We start from the raw sequence: 19901 nt of genomic DNA, 5'->3' as shown, positions 1-19901 counted from the left end.
CACGAGTAAAACTTCCTTTTGATTCCAGCGCTTTCAGAAAATGCAAACAAAGAAAATAGTTATGATGCAGAGATGTTGAAGTATTGCTAGTGTTTTTTCTTTCTTGCAGCTTGGCATTCAGGGACTGATAGAGTCTGGCAGATATGACACTCATGAAAATTTCACAGTCGTCATCCAGCCTTTCCTCCAAAATCTGAAGGTTCCTCTTGATCAGGTATGATCTAAAGGTGATTTCTGCATTTAAAGGACTAAGGATGGGTATCTTACCTATAGAGACTATATTCAAAATAGTTTCATTTTGTTCTGTGCTTTTCTTATAAGAAGTTGCTGATTTTTGGTATAGTACAACAGATTTCTTCATATAGTAAGCAGTTCTTAGTTTTATGTATTGTTCTGTCAATATCAATTGCTGTTTTGGAAACTGAGTCAAAACTTGATTTAAGAGGTGTGTTTGTGTATGTTCTTTGAAGTACATAAATATTTTTCTTCCTGAAAATACAACATGATTAATAAAAGACCAAGTTATTAAGTTGCACTTCCTAAAGCAACATAGCTGCATTGCTCGGTGAGGACTATGGCATCAGCTCCCCTTTATGTCACATAATTCATATTTCTGTGGCTGACAGAAAGAGAACTTTACCTAGGATCTCATGGAAGTAGTTTTATGTAGTTCATATGTTGATGTATATCTCAGTTCCTGGAAGGGCAAGTTCCAGTAACTGTAAATCCAGGAAAATACTCAAACTTTCACTAGAGGTGAAACTATTTTCATATGTATCTGGAGCTGAGAAGAGATGGAGCAAAATATTGAGTGGGGATTGCTCTGGCATAATTGAACTCTGGCATAATTGAACTAAGGTGCTACTATGGAAAAATTTGCTTCACAGGCCTCCTTTGTTTTTTTTGGGTGAAGCCTTTTGTTTGTGCGTGAAGCTGGTGCCCATGAGAAGTCATCCCTAAGGATTTTGGTACTGAGGGTAGGGAATACAGAAATAAAACCAGAAGAAGCAAAATATTTCTGAACTTTTTTTGTAGTCTCACAAGCATTAGTTCAGATTTTAAGAAGTTCAGGATGCTCTTTCAATTTCTTATCTCACACAACATTCAGATGTTCCTGAACTCAAAACTCTGTCTCTAAATATGGCAAAAGATATGATGCTAATTTTGGTAGTAGTCCTCTAAAAATCAAGTCCAACCACACTGAAAAGACCTGTTGAAGGTTTGAGGAAGAACTGCTCTGAACAAAAATAGTTGTTTCAGTCATGTGTGACCCTAATCTCAGTATTCATGTGACAGACAAATTTCCAAACTCCATTTCTTCCAGATCCTCCAGTCGCTGTATTAACCCTGTATTAAAGTACAGTTTTGTTTAGAAAGGAGACTGCTCTGGTGCGCTTGGTCAGACTGGCTGCTTTCCACCAAACACTTACTTGCTTCTTGATCCTTTCAAAACTCACAGCTTTGCAGGAGGCACTGTAGAGCATAATGCTGCCTGCGGTTCCAGTTGTAATGACAACTGGAACCAGGGAGAGGAACTCATTGCAGAACTTGAAGAGGAACTGTACCCATAATTGAAAATTGTGGTTTTACTGCTTCTGGGTGGATCTGCCCATGGAGGCAAATAATCATCTCTAGCTAAGTGTTCTGGTAGTTCATGGGTCTGCTGAAGTACAGTTTGTGTTGCCAGATAATGGGAGCCTTTCTGCAATGGAGTAGGGAGAGCAAGTAGCATGGATCTCTCTTTACTAGTTCTGATTTGGCCTCAGCAACTCCAAATTGAAGGTGTGGGGATTTTTCTACACTCATATGTCCTTTATGCTTTTATTTGTAGAAAGAGAAACCAGATGTCTCCTACTTTTCTCCTGACTGCTTCCATCCAAGCCAGAAAGGCCATTCTCAGCTTGCCAGGGCTCTGTGGAATGCTGTGGTAAGGTTACAGGCTCTGCATACAGTGAGATCTTCACCTAGACCTGACTGTCATTAAAACATCTCTGTAATAAGCATTGCAATTAAGGCCTGAATAACTCTGGACCTTGTGTTTGCCTCTCCTTAACTATTTAAATACCCTCTGGCTTTGGCACTGCTCTCTGCCTAGAACCTCTTGGTTCTTAAAGTGTGTGGCGAGGAGAGGGGTGCTCCAAGTGCATGATCACAGTCACAGAGGACTTCAAGTCCTCTTCATCTGTGTTTATGCAGGGCAGAATAGCATTTAATAAGGATGATGTTTCTATGGGCTGCTATGGGAAACCACCAAATAAAGGATTGTAACTGCATCTGTCAATTTAAAACAGATTACTTAGACATTTGTTTTAAATCCCTGTGTTGTTAATGTCTCATTAGGAATTAAAGTGGCTTTAATTCAGTTCAGTTTTACTACTTTTGGAAATGAGTTAAGCTCAATAAAGATGAGTCACTAAAGATTGCTTAAGCAAACCCATTTTACTTAGCATTGCAGTGCAGGAGTACCCAGCAGTCAGAGGCAGTATCTTGGACCCTGAATAGTAACTTCCATATACTTTGGATTAATATTTTAACAGCTGACATGATTGCTTGCAATCATCAAGCAGTACCTCTAATTAGATTTGGTATTCTCTTCTACACATAAACAACCTTTTGTTGGAGATGCCATCATGCAGCTTAGCTATAAAAAATTGAGGGACTCTTAATGTCTTTTGTGCAAGAGAAGAAAGTTTATGACCTTGCCTTCTGGCAAAATTCCAAGGTACTTCATGTGCCTGCCAAAATCCTCCAGGAGTTTAAACTGATCCACTGTAGCTTTCCACTTCCCATTTTAAGCTTCTTTCTAGAGCTGCTCTTTTGTTTTGCGGTTGCCATGTTCTTTCTGAGAAGTAGATGCATTTCAGCCTTGGCTGTAAATCTAGGTCTGTGAATACAGGTACCTTTATATAGATTTGAAAGGCATATTTATATTGGAGTTTTTAAATTAGAATTGTTTTACAAATTTAAGATGAGCTGACATGGTTAAAAAATATGTTCTTTTGTCTTTGTTTCCAGTTACAGCCTGTGGGCCAGAAAGCTGACTCATTTGATTTCTCAGCTGACATCGTCCTTGGCTGTCCAGCTCAGGTAAACATACCCACATTTTGGAAGCTGGCTGTCAGGAGGCTGTACTGCTTGTGCTTGTTGCAGAGAGCAGGGATTTGGTCTATCTGGAATAAGCTTACTTAGAGCTTTGTTCTGTTTACTCCTGAGAGAGCAGATGTTCTCATATACCTGCACTGGTGTCCCATGGCCACTTTGCTGTGCAGTGAATACTGACTGACAGCATGATGATTGGTGTGTTTGCAGTTGCAGCAGATGTTCTTCTTTGTTGTTTGTGAAGTACAGAGGCAGCTCAAGCAGCAAACAACAGAACATGCTGCATTAACTTTCCCATCAGAATCAATGAGGTTTGGGCACCACAGCAGCTTTGAAAACCCAGAATCTGTCATGTCTTGGATTAGTGTCAAGTTGGCTTTCCTGGCCTGACCCATAAGAGGAATACTTCAGACTCTTTGGAAGCTGCTTCTGCAGTTACACAACAAGCTGCTGAACTTGCAGGACAGTTGCTAGGTACCAGCACGTGGAAATGACTGCTGCAGGCAGCAGTAACTGGCTCCCTTTCTTCAGCAATTTCAACAAGAAGGCCAAAGAACTGAACAGATCAGGGAGCTGAGTTCTCTTAGGTCTGGAGGCAGGCATTCAAGTTATGCACGAGGCTTTTGTCCATATTGTGTCCATCCTATCAGACAAGGAAAATCTTCTGAGTTATTAACCAGCATATTTCAGAAGTCCTCTGATTTGCTCAAAATGATCTTGCTTCATTTACCCAGCATTCTTTCCAAGCAGCTTAAATGAACAACTTCAGCGCCAAATAATGTGGATTTTATACTTCTTCCCCTTCCTTCCCTCTTATTCAAAGATGTTGCTTTTCAGAAGTAGGCAAAGAAAAGTTTTATATCCCTTGAAAAGATATATGGCCATTTTTTTTGCAGAAATGGCGAGCCTTTAGTAAGCCTAAATGCAATGAAAAGGTCATTGATAGAAGTGCCAGTAGCCATGGAAAATTATTTGTTTTGAGGCAACTTTAAGTACCATAAAAACCTGCCTTCTAATTTTAGTGCTTTTAAAGACTTCTCTATGCAGATGCTGGAGCTTCTCTTGACTGAGGTAAGTGAACTTCCAGGTGAATTTTTTCAGCCTGTATGATGTGCATGTCTTCCTGAATGCATGCTGCATTAGTAGAGGACAAAAATAACAATGAAATTTCTGCAGCCTCCCTTGGAGGGAAGAATGATCTTTTCAGTAAGCAATCTTTCAACTCCCTGCTGCTGACACAGAAGATCTGCCCAGGTTTGTCTGGATTCTACATAAGCACCTTTTGAAAGGACTGAACTTCTAATAAGGTCTAATTTGGAATGTTAGGAGAGGAAAATATTAAACTGCAATTGGCATCTGGCACATGTAATTTTTGTCCTAAGGTACTAAACACAAATTTTATTAATTTTAAGGAAGAAGCATGTTTCAAAGTCCAGATTCCAATTTTATATTTTAGGCAATTACTTTCTTGGTCATATGATACCTTGATATCGCTTGCTATAGTTTGTGCCATGTGCTTATTGCCCAATTTCTCTTATTTCTCTTATTTTGTTTCCTCTTTCTCCAGAACAGTCCCTTCCTGGGAACTTACAGGAATAGCAACTACACACCTGTGGAGCCCACTAGAGAGCCAATAGAGGTAATTGTTGCACCTTTTGCTGCATTTTAGGCAAACTATGTAAAGCTGCATCTTGTCTTGTAACACATAATCCTGAATTTATAGATTATGTAAGCTATTACCAGTTTTTGGAAAGAGAATTCTACCTTGCATTACACTTTTCATTGTGTAAATAAATGCTTTCTTAAAAGCCAAACAAAATTAATTAAATTAATGGTGCAATTGTATCAAAACTGTAACCAAAGTAAGTAACCTGGAATGCACAATTAATTCAGATAACAAGTTCCTCACAGATGGAGAAACTATTTTAGAATCCTGGCCCCCAAATAATCTGAGGAAGGTTTAGATTTTCTCCTCTGGAGGCACTGTTCTTTGTTGCATTCAAGTAAGCTTAACCTGTAGAGGGCAGTCACTTTTACATATTGGGTGTGTGACCCTATACAAAGGTGATAGGAATCCCATTTTCAAAGGGACCTAATTTCCACCATGACTGAGCAACCGTCATGAGGCATGTTCAATAAACTGCAGAAACAAATATTGTGTGTAGGACTTGAAGAAATGGTGCAGTTATTTGCTTGGCAGTCAAAATGGACTGGGCTAGTTTGGCATACTGGGGGTGCTCATGACTAACCCAATTATCAAAGTCTTTATGTGCCATGATGGTCACAAAGAACAGCAGTTATTATCTTAGCAAGTCATGGATTGCAGGACTGATATGGGATTTTTATCTGTAGAGCTAGAGTTATGCTTTAATATGTAATTCCACTGAATCTCAACAGTAGCAGCTTTTGAAGTGATAAAGGAAAGAAGTAGAGAGAGTAAAGCAACACTTTCTGATCTAAAATAATCCTATATGTCCTTTCTAGCCTCTGCAACCAGACTGTAGTAGTTGATAGTGGAGCATATTCCAACATCTTTTTGCAGGAACAGATGAATTTGTTGAGATGTTTTTTAACAGCAGCCATGTTTTCTGAAGATCACTGGTCTATGTAGTTTTACTCTGGTAGGATTGTGCAGTCACAGAATAATTGAGGTTGGAAGGGACCTCAGGACATCCCTGGCCTGATCTGCTTCTAGCCGGGTTGGCCTTTTGATCTGTGTACACAGCTGTCGTTGCTCCTGCAAGGGCTGGCCACTGTAACAATTTTAGTTTTTCCCTTGCTGCCTTCTTGGCTAATATGGCTGCTTGTTACCAAAAAGCATGGGGAGACATTCATCAACTCTCTCTGCTGGTGAACTAAGGTGTTCTACAATGTGTGTTTGATTCAATGTCTTCAATTGGTAGAATTTAGGTGACATATTAAATATTATGTCACCTAAAAATATATGGTAAAGTACAATTATTTAGAACCTAACAGTTTTCTTTACTGGAACTTTTAAAGCTTTGAAGTTTTTTCAAATTTTATATTCAGTAAAAACAATCCATTGTTGAAAGTTTCTAGGGAAAGAATAGGTTCCTAGCAAAGTATATGGGAAACAATAATATAATAATAGAATATATAAGGTTCTTCCAATGCTTGACCACTCTTTCAGGGAGGAAATTTTTTCTAATATCCGACCTGAATCCTGGTGCAACATGAGTCCATTTGCCCTTGTTCCTTCACTGGTTGCCTGGGAGAAGAGACAGACTCGTGCATTGTCGCACCTCCTTTCACACAGTGGGAGAGTGATAAAGTCATTCCTGAGCCTCCTTTTTTCCAGGCTAAACAACTCCAGTTCCCTCAACTGCTCTTCTTGGGACTTATGTTCAAGCCCTTTATCAGCTAATATAATAATACATTAATAATATAATACATTAGTATAACATAATAACTTTGCAGGAGATTTTATTGTTGATCTTTATTTGCTTTTACATCTGTTATCTTTTGAGATAGAGCAAGACTTCAAACCTGGAGACCCTACAGTGCAGGTCAGGGGCAAAATTTGTAGGCAGTGGAGAGGGAAATATAAGATGAAATGTTTTGCCTTTGGAAGAGTTTTATGCTTTGGCTAGAGAATGTCCCCAGAAGTGATGATTGTTTGGATAGTGTTCCACAAAGAAGTGTAAAAGACTGTTGAGCTACATAGGCACCAAACTAGGATCTGTGTTTTAACTTCGTTTTGCCCTACACTGTACAACTAAACCATACATGAATTCCACATTTTCTTTTAGCTACAAGATGAAACAATTTTGTAATTTCTCATTTCAGAACTGGGGCAGTGAACTGTCATGTCCTGGTCATACTCCATCCAGTCCTGTCCCAACATCAGGTGAGAAAGAACTCCTAACCAAAAATCATGCATAAGAAAAACTTCATCTTTTGTTTCTAAAAGCAATAAGATGTTGAAATTGCACATCCTCAATGGAAAGTAAACAATAAAAGCTGATATATTTAGCAGCAAAGGGAAGAAGTCTGTCTTGCCATTCTCAGTGAATTCTACATGACAGCTGGTATGTCTCTGTGGATAAATGTGATCACATTTATTGTATGCATGTATCTTATACATCATTCATCATACAGCAACGTGGCAGGTTAAAATTGCCCAGGAGGGTTAGTGACTTAGCAAGCTGGAATGTGCTCTGATAAGCAGTGCAGTGCAAGTGCTGTGTGCAGTTTGAAGATTTTATTGGGGGATATTTAATAGGAAATACTGATCTATGACCCAGACCTATAAGTCAATTAAAAAAGATCGAATGTATGCATCTGTAAACACATCTAGTCTGTTTTCATTTTTACCTAAGCTGTTTTAAGTTCCATTTCTTTCCATGTTAGTGTAATGCACTGTTGCAAGCAAAGGCAAGAATTTACACATTTTGCCTAGGTGGCACACAGAACCTGAAGCTTTTTCTACCTTAAAAATCTGCAAAAATGCCATCAGATTGGAACCTAAGACTTGCATGTTTATTCTATTAGACAGTATTATGTCAGTTGTTGGTAATCCTGCTTTTATTCTCCTACTGCTTTTTAGTCCATGAGCTACGGCCTGCTGACATCAAAGCCATTGGAGCACTTGGAGATTCCCTGACTGTGAGTACTGCTGGATTCACGTTTACAATGAGAAGAGCAGTTGTCAATTTCTACCCAGACGTTGTCACGTCAGGCATCATCAGATAGAAAGCAAATTTCTTTGGCTTGGCAAAGCAAAACTCATCTACCTGGTTCCCTTTGCAAAGAAATAGCCTGAAGGGATATGAGTGACACTGGCAATTGTGTAATCCAGTAATGAATAGTTCAGGCCAGGACTGAAATGGGATCCCATTCTCTATTCCATACAGTTTATCCAAGTGTTTTTGAAAAGGGAAGTGTCTGTCTTATAGGATTAGTCTCATCTGACATGAAAAAAAAAAAAGAAGTGAAAGCAGTTGATATTTTTGAAGCAAGAAGACATTTTGCTGAAAACTCCCATGGAAATAATTGACTGCAAAATGAAGTGCTTCCCACTTGAGATAATTCTGATACTTCTGTATTTCAGAGTTTTGCTTTCAGATTTTGCTTCCTGGGTTGCATTCCTAGAAGTTTTCCAGTTACAGCTGTGATGCATTTCAAGTACTAAGAAATGGAGGTTTAAAACAAAAAGTAGGCACAAAAACCCCCCAGAATGGTCCCAGGGAAGAATAGCAGGGAATACTGCAGATCTGTACTGAAGTTTTCTGAGAAAAAGGTCTAGAATTACACAGCCCTGCAGAATTGTTCTGGCATGGGATGAAAGCAAACATTTGCGTCAACAGTTTCCATGAATTTTAACTCCTGCACTAAACAAGTGCTCATTCTAGCAGCTTCTGTTCCTGTTGAGTTCAGAGGGACTTGAAGGGTCTGAAGCCCTTAAATGATAATGGCTTATCTTACAGGCAGGTGTGCGTGTCTTCATTATGCATCATGCACCTTCTCATTAGCTCTGAACCTGATTTTGCTTGACCTGATGTAATCCTGGCTTTCCCTCTGCTGCAAAGCTTTCTCCCTCCTATCTGCTGCCATGGCTCTTAAAATTAATTGCTTTACTTCTTCCCCCTACATCAAATTCTAGGTATGTGCACTAGCCCATATCTCTTATTTTAAAAATATTAGTTCTTTTAATACATGAAATATCTCAGAAAGCCCTAGTCATAGACGCCAGATGCTTGAGGTCTCTGTCTCGAGCTGAGCAAGGCAGGTTCTCATAATGCCATTATTCATACAGTTCCTACCAGTTGCCACTGCCACAGCAAGGTGTGTTTGGGGGTTTTATTGAGTGATTTATTTGGGGGGGTCAGAAAAAGTGGCGGAGTGTTTACCACATGTGTGCACATACACCTCCCACAGCAGCCCCGTGCACTTCGTATGGGGTAACCATCCTTGGCACAGGGGGACTGCAGCAGCAAGGTCCCCCAAGGCATGGATTGTCCTCCTGGTACTCCTCACAAGATCCCTGAATGCAGCCAGTGTTTGTGCCTGAATTGGTGCCATGGCTTTTTGAAGAATACAAAAGTTGGTGACACCACTAAAAACCTGTAAAGCTGCAGAAGAACCCCTTCTCATGTTTACTGTCCTGAATGTGAGTCAGGGTGCTGACCTTGTTGGAGGTCTGTCCCCATCCTGTGAGCCACACAAATTCAGCACAGAGGTCTTTGTTCTGGTGGCTTTATGTATTTATTTAATTTTGAAGGAAATGAAAGTTCACAGTGCAGGAAGAAAGGCTGCCTTGATCTAGATACTGTTGGAGATTAATGAAACATTGAGCAATTTAGTCATGTCACTGGTTAGAATTCATCTGTCTGACTGCTCCAGCACAAATGCACAGTGAAAGGAGTAGACACACCAACATGCTTATCTATACTGGCAAAAAGAATCCTGTCTACACCTCATCAAGTCTGTGTGCTAAGTAGCAGACTGGATCCAGGAGAGGAAAAATGGATTGTACACCAAAGATTTGTTTTCTTGGCAGATTAAAAAGCAGCTTCTCTGATTTATGTACAGCTAAAACTGGATGGGGATTTTTCATCAGTGTTTGGGGCTTTTTTCATGGATTATTAAGACTCTCAAAATCATCTTTCTTCAGGAAATGCCAGGATGAAGCATTTTCCATCAGAAAAAAATCCAAAGAAATACAAAGCTGTTGATGTTAATCTGGGTTCCATTGGGTTGCTCAAGCAGTATGAGTAGCAGCTTTAAAGCCTTATGTCCTTGACCTTACAATCTGACATCCTCTGGCTGGACTACATCTCTGGTGCTCCATGGTCTGCTATCTAGATATGAGGGGAAGCACAGAAAACTGGAGTATGGGAGATGCAGGGCTGCCCACAGGCCAGCGTGTGGAATAAGGACACAGATCACTTATGCTAAAGCTGGGATGTTGCAAAAGCTTGGCTGGATACAGAGTAATGTTAAAAGGATGTTTCAGCACTTTCAAAACATGATGTCTATCTTACCTAAATTTGTAGGGCTTTTTTCCTTTTAGTATTTTATCAATTGTTATTTCCATCTTTTCCAGACTGCAGTAGGAGCCAGAGTACCAGACTTACAAACAGACTGGAGGGGACTATCATGGAGGTGAGAGAAAATGTTGGGGTTTTTTTCTCTGTTTTTGTGCACACAGTTAAAAGTATAGGTCACCTGGTTGTGTAATTACATCTTTGTATATGTAAATTCAGGGGAAGGATGCTGATGCAAGTATTGCTTGGTAAGGATTGGAGGAGTCAGGACTGGAAGAGAATAGATAGGAGTGATTCCTGGGGGGTGGGTTGTGTTTGTTTTTGTGGGCTTTTTCTTGCTTCTGTTTTTCTTTTTTTTTTGTGTGTGTGTATGTGTTAACCCAATCTGATTGTTACAGGCGTGGTCCTGTGTCACAGTACCTTTTAGCCTTCTGTCAGTCTCACTGGAGCTTTTTCAAAATGTTGCTGTGATTATCTACTGCAGTATGTAATGCTGGAAGGTCTGAGTGCGTGTGGGTTGGCATGACCGTGGCAAGAGCACTGCATACATACTCAGTGAAGATGTTCCAAACACCTTTGCTATTGCAAAGTGGGCAAACAATGCATGTCAGAGGGTGTGAAGCTCAATATCCATGCTAGAATAGAAGGAAACTGCCTGTTCCCTATGGACACACATATGGTTGATAAGTGTGTGGGTGTATACAGTGTCCTCTTTGCTCTTTCTTCATCCCTTTGCATGTGTCTGCAGGCATGGATACTTTCAGGAAGGGCTGCCACAAGTGGTGTGAGAGTGTGTTGGCTCTTCACACAGACAAGTTCTGAATGGTGAGGCAGAGGCTCTATGTAATTGGCATTGCAGCATTGCAAATAGGTAGTTAATGAATATTTAATGCAGTCTCTCCTAAGCTTAACTGTGTGCAAATGTAGCTTCAGTGAGGTAACGTGGAGCAGCTTTAGTGAGGAAATATGCCTTTCTGTGGTTGGTATCCCAGCATGTCCAGATGAAAAATCAGCTCTCCCAATATGGTCTGTTCCCAGCCTGAAGGCATAGCTTCTATCTTAGCACTGCCTTGCTTTATTTAATGTGAGTTATCCCTTCACTACTTTCCCTGAATTCCTGTGGTTTATCTCCTTAGTCCTGTTTGAAGCAAGTATTTTTGGGAAGGGGGCGGGGGGGAGGTTGTTTTTTCCTTCTTGGGCTGCTACAACAACATGTGGTGACAGTAAGACAGATGGCTGCAGGATTAACCCTACTGGGTGATTTTGTTCTTTCCCTTTGTAGTATTGGGGGTGATGACACTCTGGAGATCCAGGCTACTTTACCCAGTGAGTATCCTAGAAAAGCAAAAGTTGGGTATTACACTGAAAGTGGTTTAAATAGATGCTAGGAAACATCTGGAAATGGTAACTCCTTGAAAACGGTGGGGATGTCCATCTGTTGTGGGTATAAGCAGTTCATGTGAGTGAGAGCTGAGATCCAGACTGGCCTGATTAGTGTAAAGTTGATTCAGCCCCTCCACATCACAGGACTTGTTTGTGATTGTATTGTCCTTTTGGCCAAAAGAATTAGGAGTAAGTGTGCTGAAGGTGACAGAAGTTCATGGCAGACCAGTTCCTCCCATGTTTTGTTTTGTGCTTTCCGGTGACTGACTAAGATCTGTGGACATATGAGGGTTTATGAAACAATTACCAGTCCATCTAGCCAAGATTGTTGACAAAGTTGTGATTCTTCCAGATGATTTAAAGTTGCTGCATAGCAGTGGGGAAAAAAAATCTAAAAGTACTATAAATTTTTGCCCTAGTGTTCTGTGTAATTGGGCCTGTAGTTGCCATAGAAACCATTAAGTGGTCAATGTGACAATAAATTGGAAGGCACTTGGTTTACAATGGCTACTCTATTTGTATGTGATCCACGCTGTGGAACACTTTGACAATACCTGACATTGTCAGTAAAAAATCTGATTTGCCTTGCCTTTGCCTTGTACCAGGCATATCACTGTCTTTGAAGAAAAACAGAAGGCACAATTCATTTATGCATTGTAAACGAGATTCTATAAAGAGGCCCCAGACAGCAGTACTATGGACACAGTAACAACAATAGTTTTCAGACATCATGCTTCCCCACTGAAAGTTTCAGTGAGATCTAGAAAAATGAAAAAAATTCACTTCTCTGCCGCAAGTATTATTATCTAGCCGGGGGAGTGGGAGGTAGAGGGCCATATTCAGGGCATCTGCTTCTGGTACGTGAAAGAAAGTAGCCATGAATAATCTGACAAATTCAAGACTGGTGATTTGCCCAAGATCCACCTATGCTTCTCCTGGGCCACCAGGCCCTGGTTCCTCAGGCCCATGGAGAGAAATAATGACAGTGATGAAATTTGGACAGTAACTAGAGTCTCCAAAGCAGGTGTGTCTCTAGTTCCTGTAAGTCATAGTGAATGAGGGGAAAACACAGGTCTGTATTCTTGCTACTGGATTGGCTCCTGCTTCTGCAGGGAGGCAACACTGCTGGCTGTACTGTGAATGGTTAAACACTGTGGTTTTTCCTTTTAAGACATCTTGAAGAAATTCAATCCAAACCTCTTTGGCTTCTCCACTGGCAGCTCTAAGGAAACAGCTGGATTCAACGTTGCAGAGAGAAACGCTGCAGCACGGTAAGGACAATCCCAAAGGAGTGAGAAGTGATGGACTGGCAGGTTACCTTTGAGATGCATGTCAGGGTTAAGGTAACGCTGGTGATCTGCTGGTACTCAGCATGTTTCTGTGATCTGATGCTTTCAATTGTGAGTTTCGGGAGTTTGGTTTTTTTTAATTCAATTCGGTATTTGGGGGATTTATTTGTTATCTTTTTCTTAATTTGACTCAAGCTTCCTTTCTTTATTGTATTTCTGCCCACAATTTTTGAACCCATGCCTTAGTTATGCTTCCTATTCAAGCAGTACCTTTTTCTGCCTAGTCTTTAGTGTACAGGTCCCTAATTCACTGTCAGGCAATATCTGTAATGAAGAAAAAATTCATGAGCATCTCTTTTATTCCTTGATTTCTAGAGAAGTGCCTGTAACTAACAAATAGAAGCCCACTTCTACCTTAATGGCATTAAAAATATTATCCCTGTTTGCAGTGCAAAGGGAAAAAAACAAAAAAAAAGGCAGCTGGGAAATAACTCCTTTCTCTTCCTGAAGAAAAAATCTTCTAGTCTGTTAACAACCAAAACATGTAAGAATTTGTATGGCTTACACTGTGCCTTCTCCATGGATATCAACAAAATTTGTTTCCAAAGCTTTTTGTGACACCTTTAACAACCTTTAAATCTGCTGCAAGAGAGATTTAGGATAACTGTCAAAGCCTGTATAGCTACTAAATATTTCATAGGTTCCCTGAGCAAAGCTGACTCAGTGTGATCAATATGGTTCTAGGAAGCCAAATAATGTAACTGCATTTGTGTAGTTGCTGGAGAGAGGCAGGGCTTATTAGCTCAAGCACAGTCTTTTTCTACTATATCAGGAGCTCATTTCCAGCTGGTGTCTCAGCATGGTTTGTGCTTTGGCCCGTGGATGTTGCATCCTGTCCAGAGCTGGACTGGGACTCTCAAGCCTGGCAGTCCCACAATGTAAGCACTCTCTTCCAGCCATAAGACAAGCCATAGGAATTTAGGGCCGGATCTGGAAGGCTGGTTAGGTGCCCAGCTTCTGTGTCAGCACCAAACTCCCCCACTAGATTTTTGAAGCCAGTTATGCAACTCAATGTCTCTGTGCATCTGGGCATTAGTGTTTTTTCCCAAACAAAATGTACCAAGGCCAAGTCTGAGATGGGAAGAACTCATACCAGTTGCCTGCCACTTGGCAGCCATCCCAGCTGAAGCCTTTTTGGATCAGATTATTCAATTGTGCAACTTGGTCCTTCAGTGTTTGCTCAGCCTTTTGAGGCATCGCTTTCCTTATTCTGATTTCTGCTGATCATGAGATCCCCTACAATAAGGAGTGGGGATCAAGAAGGTGACGTGCTTTTGGAGCACACATCTGAAATCTTCTGTTCTCTCCCCTAGTGACATGCCAGCCCAAGCACGTGCATTGGTGGAGCTGATGAGAAGCAGCTCGGTGAGTGGGATTTGGGCCACACCTCTGTGCTGCCGGGGTCTCTGGGAGATGTCTGTAATTAATGGGCTGCTTGAGACATGAAGAGTGCTTTACTGATGAAAGAAAAGTCCTTGTCTCTGCTGTGCTTTCCAAGATGAATGTGCCAGATGAATTATCCCTAATGTAGGCTGCAGTGCAGCCAGGAGATGTAAGGATGGTAGTGAGGAAGAGAAGAAATCTGAAGGTCTGGTGAGATCACAGTATTGCTTTGTTGAGCATCAGCCTTCAAAGTGAAGGTCATGAAGGCTGAGTGTAAAATTGCTGCAGCAGGTAGGTCTGCAGACCAACGTGAGTCACAATATCCACAATACTGGGAAGAGGGACTATGAAGTCTTTGCACGAGAAAAAGCCCTCTCAAAGTCTGGTTTTGAGCAGGCAAATAATTAATTAGTGACCAGAAACCCCAGGAATGGATGAATCTCTGTCACACTGTAATCTTTTAGAGAATCAGTAGGGGATCTAGCATTGTGGACCAGTCTGCTGTGCCAGCTCCACTGTGGGCAACAATGGGCATCAAAAGCAGGGAGGGGAAGAAATCTGAGAAACCCAAGGCTGCCCTGCTCTGAGTGTTGGCTGAATTTGAGTGTATGACTGTCTGGGTGTGAGCTGTTGGTTCAGGGAGAGCATTCCTGCTAAGGGAACCGGAGTGCCTGGTGCTCCTTGGCTCAGACTGAATGGGAAAGGAAGGCACTGAATAAGCAGGATTTGTCAAAGCATGTGGCTCTCCATGCCAGAACTCTTGATGGATGCTGCATGCTCACCCCACTGTCAGTTATTCTGCATTGCCAATTGTTTGGCAGAGTAAAGAGAGCTGGCATGGCTTTTCAATAGAATAGAAGAGGAGAGGCTGTCGTGCTTTGTTTTATTCACAGCTTTTAACGCATTTTTTTAAAAAAGGGAGAGGGGTGTATCCCTGCCATAACATTGCCTCTTCATGAGTCTTTCTGAGCAAATTGCTGGTTAAAGAGGAGAATTCAGACCTGGGTGATTCCCAGGCCCTCCTTCTATTTGTGGGATCCTTTCGCAGATGTTTGTTATGTAAATGCACTACACTAAAAATAGTTGCCTTTGATTCCTTTCTTTGTACTGAATGTTACAAAATGTTTTGATGAGATCCAGCTCTCAGCAGCGCCTATTGTCAGCTTGTGGTGACGTGGATGCTGCAGCTGCCCTTATATGAGCTCAGTGAAGTCACCAGCCTCCTGGACTCTTCTATTTTAATCCAGCTGTCTGTTCCCTGGGGCACCCCTTGCCCCTCCTGGCCACGGGGTAATTCTTGCCCAGCTGTCAGGGATCTCCAGCAGCTCCAGTTCCACAGCCACATGAGTCACTCCAGCCTCCATTCCCACACGGCTTTATCCCCACGCTGCCTGCAGTGTGCAGCCATGGCTGGCAAATCTCTGCTGTCCACCCCTGTTCTGAAGCTGACATTCATTTAGGGATGCTTGCTGCCACAGACACATTTTTGTGCTTGGTTACCCTGACAGAGCTTGTCTGCTGAAGGGAATTTCCTTACAGAAGCCAAGGTGAATTGCTGTAGACTAGCAAACAGTTCAGATTTTCCCCCAGAGAGATGCTTTTCTTTTGCCAGCTTAACTCAGCATACCTCCTTTGTTCTGCCCTGCTGTCTGTGCCCATTTAGCCCCATTTGTGAAGGTTACCTCTGCATGCCTAAGCAATGGATGCTGCAATCTGTTTATTTTATGTGCCACTAGAAAATTAACTTCAAGGAAGACTGGAAGCTGATTACCATCCTTGTTGGAGGCACTGACCTATGCCAGTACTGCTTGGACAAGGTTTGTATCTCTGAATTAGGCATGCTCATCCAGGCATTTGGCAGGTGACCAGCCCTGGAAACATAGCCTTTCTCTCTCTTAGGGAGCCAAAGTTCCTCTTTGTTTAAAAAGCACTTAGAAGTCCTGCCCCTTTCATCTTCATTGTATCAGAAACAAGTGCCCAGCTTTTAATACAGGGGCACTGCAGCTCTGGAGAAATGCATTATTTGAGTACAAGGAACCTGCTCATATTGAACAAAACACAAAGATTAGGCTGAAGAGCTCTCCCTGCTTAACTGGACAAAGTAATCAGTGTGGTATCTCAGGCATGTGAGGGGACACAAGTGAAGTCTTCTGGAAAACATCCCCACACAATAATTACTGAGGATGCCCAATTCTTGCTTCAGAATGACACCCAAAATAATAACATCAGTTTACAGTGAAAAACATGTATTTTCTTTAGCTGTCAGTGGTCATCCCCTCTGAAACTGTTTGTGCGGCACAGACTGGGGGTCCGTACCCCAGCTTGTTGAAATGACCAGGCAGTGTTCTCTGTTTTGCTCTTTCCTTTACAGGCTGCTGCCTGGAGCCTTTGTCCCCACAGATACCCCTCTATAGCTACAGTCACAAAGTTGTTTTGCTTATGGGCTTTGTGGGGTCTGACAGCCTTCATATCAGTTTCTCCAGACAGGCAGTTTGAAAAAAAATCTTCTGTTCATAAGGCAAATCAGTCTGCTCTGGGTCCCATAAAAAGCAACCCAAAATCCAAAAATGTGGTCAATATAGCCATTATTAGGGAAAGGCTCTGCCAAGATACCTCAGGATTTTCTACAGAGATCATAGGAATATATTAATGGTATAAAAACATAAGCACTATATAACCTCTGTACATGTGCCGGTAAACTTCTTGATCTGGAAATATATCGTGCCAACAAAAGAAAAAAGGAGCAAGAAGTTGGTAAAGCTTCTCAGAGATCACCGTGTTGGTTCCTGAAATAGACTGACTCAATTTTTAATTTTTTTAATTTTTTTATTTTAATAGGAAACCTATTCAGTGCAAAAGTATGTAAAGCACCTTCAGGACACTCTGGATATTTTCTATGAGGAGGTAAGCTTTTAAGATACCCTAGCAAGCTATGTTCCTGGCAAGTACACTGATGTTTTTCTCACCTCTGATAGACTGTCAGTGATTATGTTTCATACAAGGTCATCTTTCAAATAGCTGGAGTCAGACTGTTCTTCAGTGCTGCATTTCAATGACTCTACTAGCTAATGCCCTGAGAAAGAGAGTTGCAGTTTCAGAAAAACTGTGTGTTTGACAATATTTATGCTGTGGACCAAACATACCATGACCCTACAGCCAGTTTTCGTGGCTAAACCAGCCATGAACAGTTTCATTTACCCTAGAGCGAATGGAAATGTCCCAGGGAGTGAAGCAGCATTTCAGCTAGTTTGTACTAGCTGCTGGAATTCTTTTGGCTGACATCCACTGTATGTCTCCCTCCCTCCCCCTTCTCTTATCCATCATCCTTGCACATGCCATTGGCTGCAGCCAGTGCAGTTTGCACTGACTCTCTGACCTATGGATGGCACTCCTTGCTCTTTGTAGTGGTATCATGTTCTGTTATTTGTAACATGTCTGTATGTCTGGTTATTATAATCCTCACAGCTCCCAAGAGTCTTTATCAACATGGTGGAGATGCTGGAGTTCTCTGGACTGCGTCAAATCGCGGCAAGCTCTTCAGAGTGTGCCTTGGCAGTGAAGTAAGTGAGCAAAACAGCTCTTTGCCTATAAAGTGATTCTTTTTGGCTCAGTCTCAATTTCTACAGGAGGATATCCACACTGAGCTTTCCAAGCTACGTGCATTGCTTCCTTTACCTGATGCACCCCTCAACTTTCTATTACTTCTTGCAATACTTCAGCTGAAAAGCTTTACCTGTAGATAGCAGAGTTCTCACTTGTCAGCTGTAAGGCAGCATGACACAGCACAAGTCACCATATGATTGCTGAACTTTGAAGGCTTTTTTAACCCAGCTATCTGCTGGTCAGCAGCACAGGCTGACATCCCTGATTCCTGTCTTTGTATCCAGTGCTGCATTACCTCTGGTGCAGGCTGGGCTGCATGCAGCAGAGCACAGGCAGGAACTGCTCCTCACACCTAATGAAGGAGACCAAAATCTTAGAGAAGGTTGAGAGACTTGTTTTAGAAAGCAACAGCATTTTTAAAGGCATCAGAATGGATGTGAAAAGGCTCTTTAGTCTTGCAGATAAAGGTATAACAAAGACCAGTAGTTGCAAGGTGATGCCAAATGAATTCCAATTAAGTTAGGCACAGATTTTTAAAATACAAGTGATTAACTACAGGAACACACTGGAAGGGAAAATAATGAATTGATGGTCTTGCTCAATGTGTTCATATTCATTCCAAGCACATTCTTAGAAGATGAATTTCAGTGAAGCAGAAGTTATTACCTCTTGTTGTGAAGGTAACATAATAAAACAGAGTGGTGCAAGGACTCAGACTACATCAAAATTTTGTCTTTTCTAACTTTACACTCCCAGATGTCTGAAACTCTGCTGTAAGCCCATTCATAGGGTGAGTTTTCTTGTTATTCTAACACATGTGATTTCCTACTGATGTGTGGCACACGAAACACTTTTTTCCTGTTTGACTCAAGAGTTGCAACTCTTTCTGCCTGTGGTAGGTGTTCATTTTGAAAAGTCAGTAGAATTTTTTCTTTTGTGAAGTATCTGTTCATTTCTAACCCACCAAGGTGGCTCTCCCTTCTGCTTGTGAGATTTGAGCACCTATCCTGAGCTTCTTGAAGCAGACACACAGCGCTGAAGAACTGTGAATAAACTATTCTAGAATGGCTTTTAATTCTAGTATTTCTTTTGTTGAAGGAAAATTTGCCCATGTTTCTTAAACCCAGAGGAAAATTCTTCTGAATTACAAGAAATTAAGAGAGTTAACAGAGATTTTCAGGTAACGCATTGATTCTGTAACTGGTCATCTTCACTTGTGTCTCTATATTGCTTCCCTCACTGCCCTTCCTGTCATGCATATTCTCAGCAGTACAGAGAGGGATAACTGGAAAACAACTTGGCTACAGCCTAATCAAAACCATACCCAGCTAACCAGTTAGCAGCAGTGCAAGACTTTCCACATTGCCTTCTGATTTGACCTGAGCTGGATACAGATGGAGACCAGTTCTGTTTCCAGCTGCTATTTCAACAGCCGAAAAGGATTTAGTAATGATGGCTGCTTTGTTGATATGTGTTTGTCTGTAATGAGTCCAATGAGTAGCTCACATGAATTAACATGTCACTGCAAGAGTGACAAATGACTTTGCATCAGCTGTTTTGTGGTTACTCTTAGCAGAAGAAATTAACTAAACCAGCCATGGGTCAGCTTGCTATCTGAGAGTACCTTTTCATAGCCTCAGGCGTCAGATTCACTCAAAATTAACAGAGGCTATAAATAGCTATTGGAGCAGAAGCTTTTTCCATCGACGTTCTTATGAATACAGGAATCACTGTATCAGATCACATAATGTTTTCCGCTCTGGCTCTGGCAATGAATCTGACAAAGCTCAAGAAATTCACCCTGGGTAATGCCTGTATAAGCCTACTAGAGGGGTCATTTTCCTTAACTGAGGAAAAGGGATTAGGAATGTTTTGAGATATGACCAGGAGCATTAGCATTTATATCCATAAAATGGCAAGTTACAATGAGATGGGTTTTTTTATTTGTATGAATGTCTGTGACCATAATTTTTGAAAGTGGCAATTGAACTGAAATTTTTGAAAATTTTTCAATGTTTAAATATTATTTTAATTCAAGCACACCTTTCTGAAAAATCAAGTGCACTTCAGCCTCATG

General features: G+C 41.3%; 1 protein-coding gene across 1 annotated transcript in view; it reads left to right on the top strand.

Moving 5' to 3' along the window:
• The window catches only part of PLB1 (phospholipase B1), a 93718-nt gene that overhangs the window by 51295 nt on the left and 22522 nt on the right, over positions 1 to 19901 (top strand). The window contains exons 42-55 of the mRNA XM_030945881.1: positions 110 to 214; positions 1832 to 1927; positions 3016 to 3087; positions 4667 to 4738; positions 6907 to 6967; positions 7667 to 7725; positions 10166 to 10224; positions 11389 to 11432; positions 12661 to 12760; positions 14152 to 14203; positions 15958 to 16038; positions 17060 to 17125; positions 17687 to 17781; positions 18923 to 19004. Of these exons, the coding sequence (XP_030801741.1) occupies positions 110 to 214; positions 1832 to 1927; positions 3016 to 3087; positions 4667 to 4738; positions 6907 to 6967; positions 7667 to 7725; positions 10166 to 10224; positions 11389 to 11432; positions 12661 to 12760; positions 14152 to 14203; positions 15958 to 16038; positions 17060 to 17125; positions 17687 to 17781; positions 18923 to 19004 (1044 nt within the window). The remainder of the gene's footprint in view (positions 1 to 109; positions 215 to 1831; positions 1928 to 3015; positions 3088 to 4666; positions 4739 to 6906; positions 6968 to 7666; positions 7726 to 10165; positions 10225 to 11388; positions 11433 to 12660; positions 12761 to 14151; positions 14204 to 15957; positions 16039 to 17059; positions 17126 to 17686; positions 17782 to 18922; positions 19005 to 19901) is intronic.

Source organism: Camarhynchus parvulus, chromosome 3 (genome assembly GCF_901933205.1).
Source record: "Camarhynchus parvulus chromosome 3, STF_HiC, whole genome shotgun sequence".
Taxonomy (NCBI): Eukaryota; Metazoa; Chordata; class Aves; order Passeriformes; family Thraupidae; genus Camarhynchus; species Camarhynchus parvulus.
Note: the sequence above shows the minus strand (reverse complement) of the source record. Positions and strands in the feature narration are given on the sequence as shown.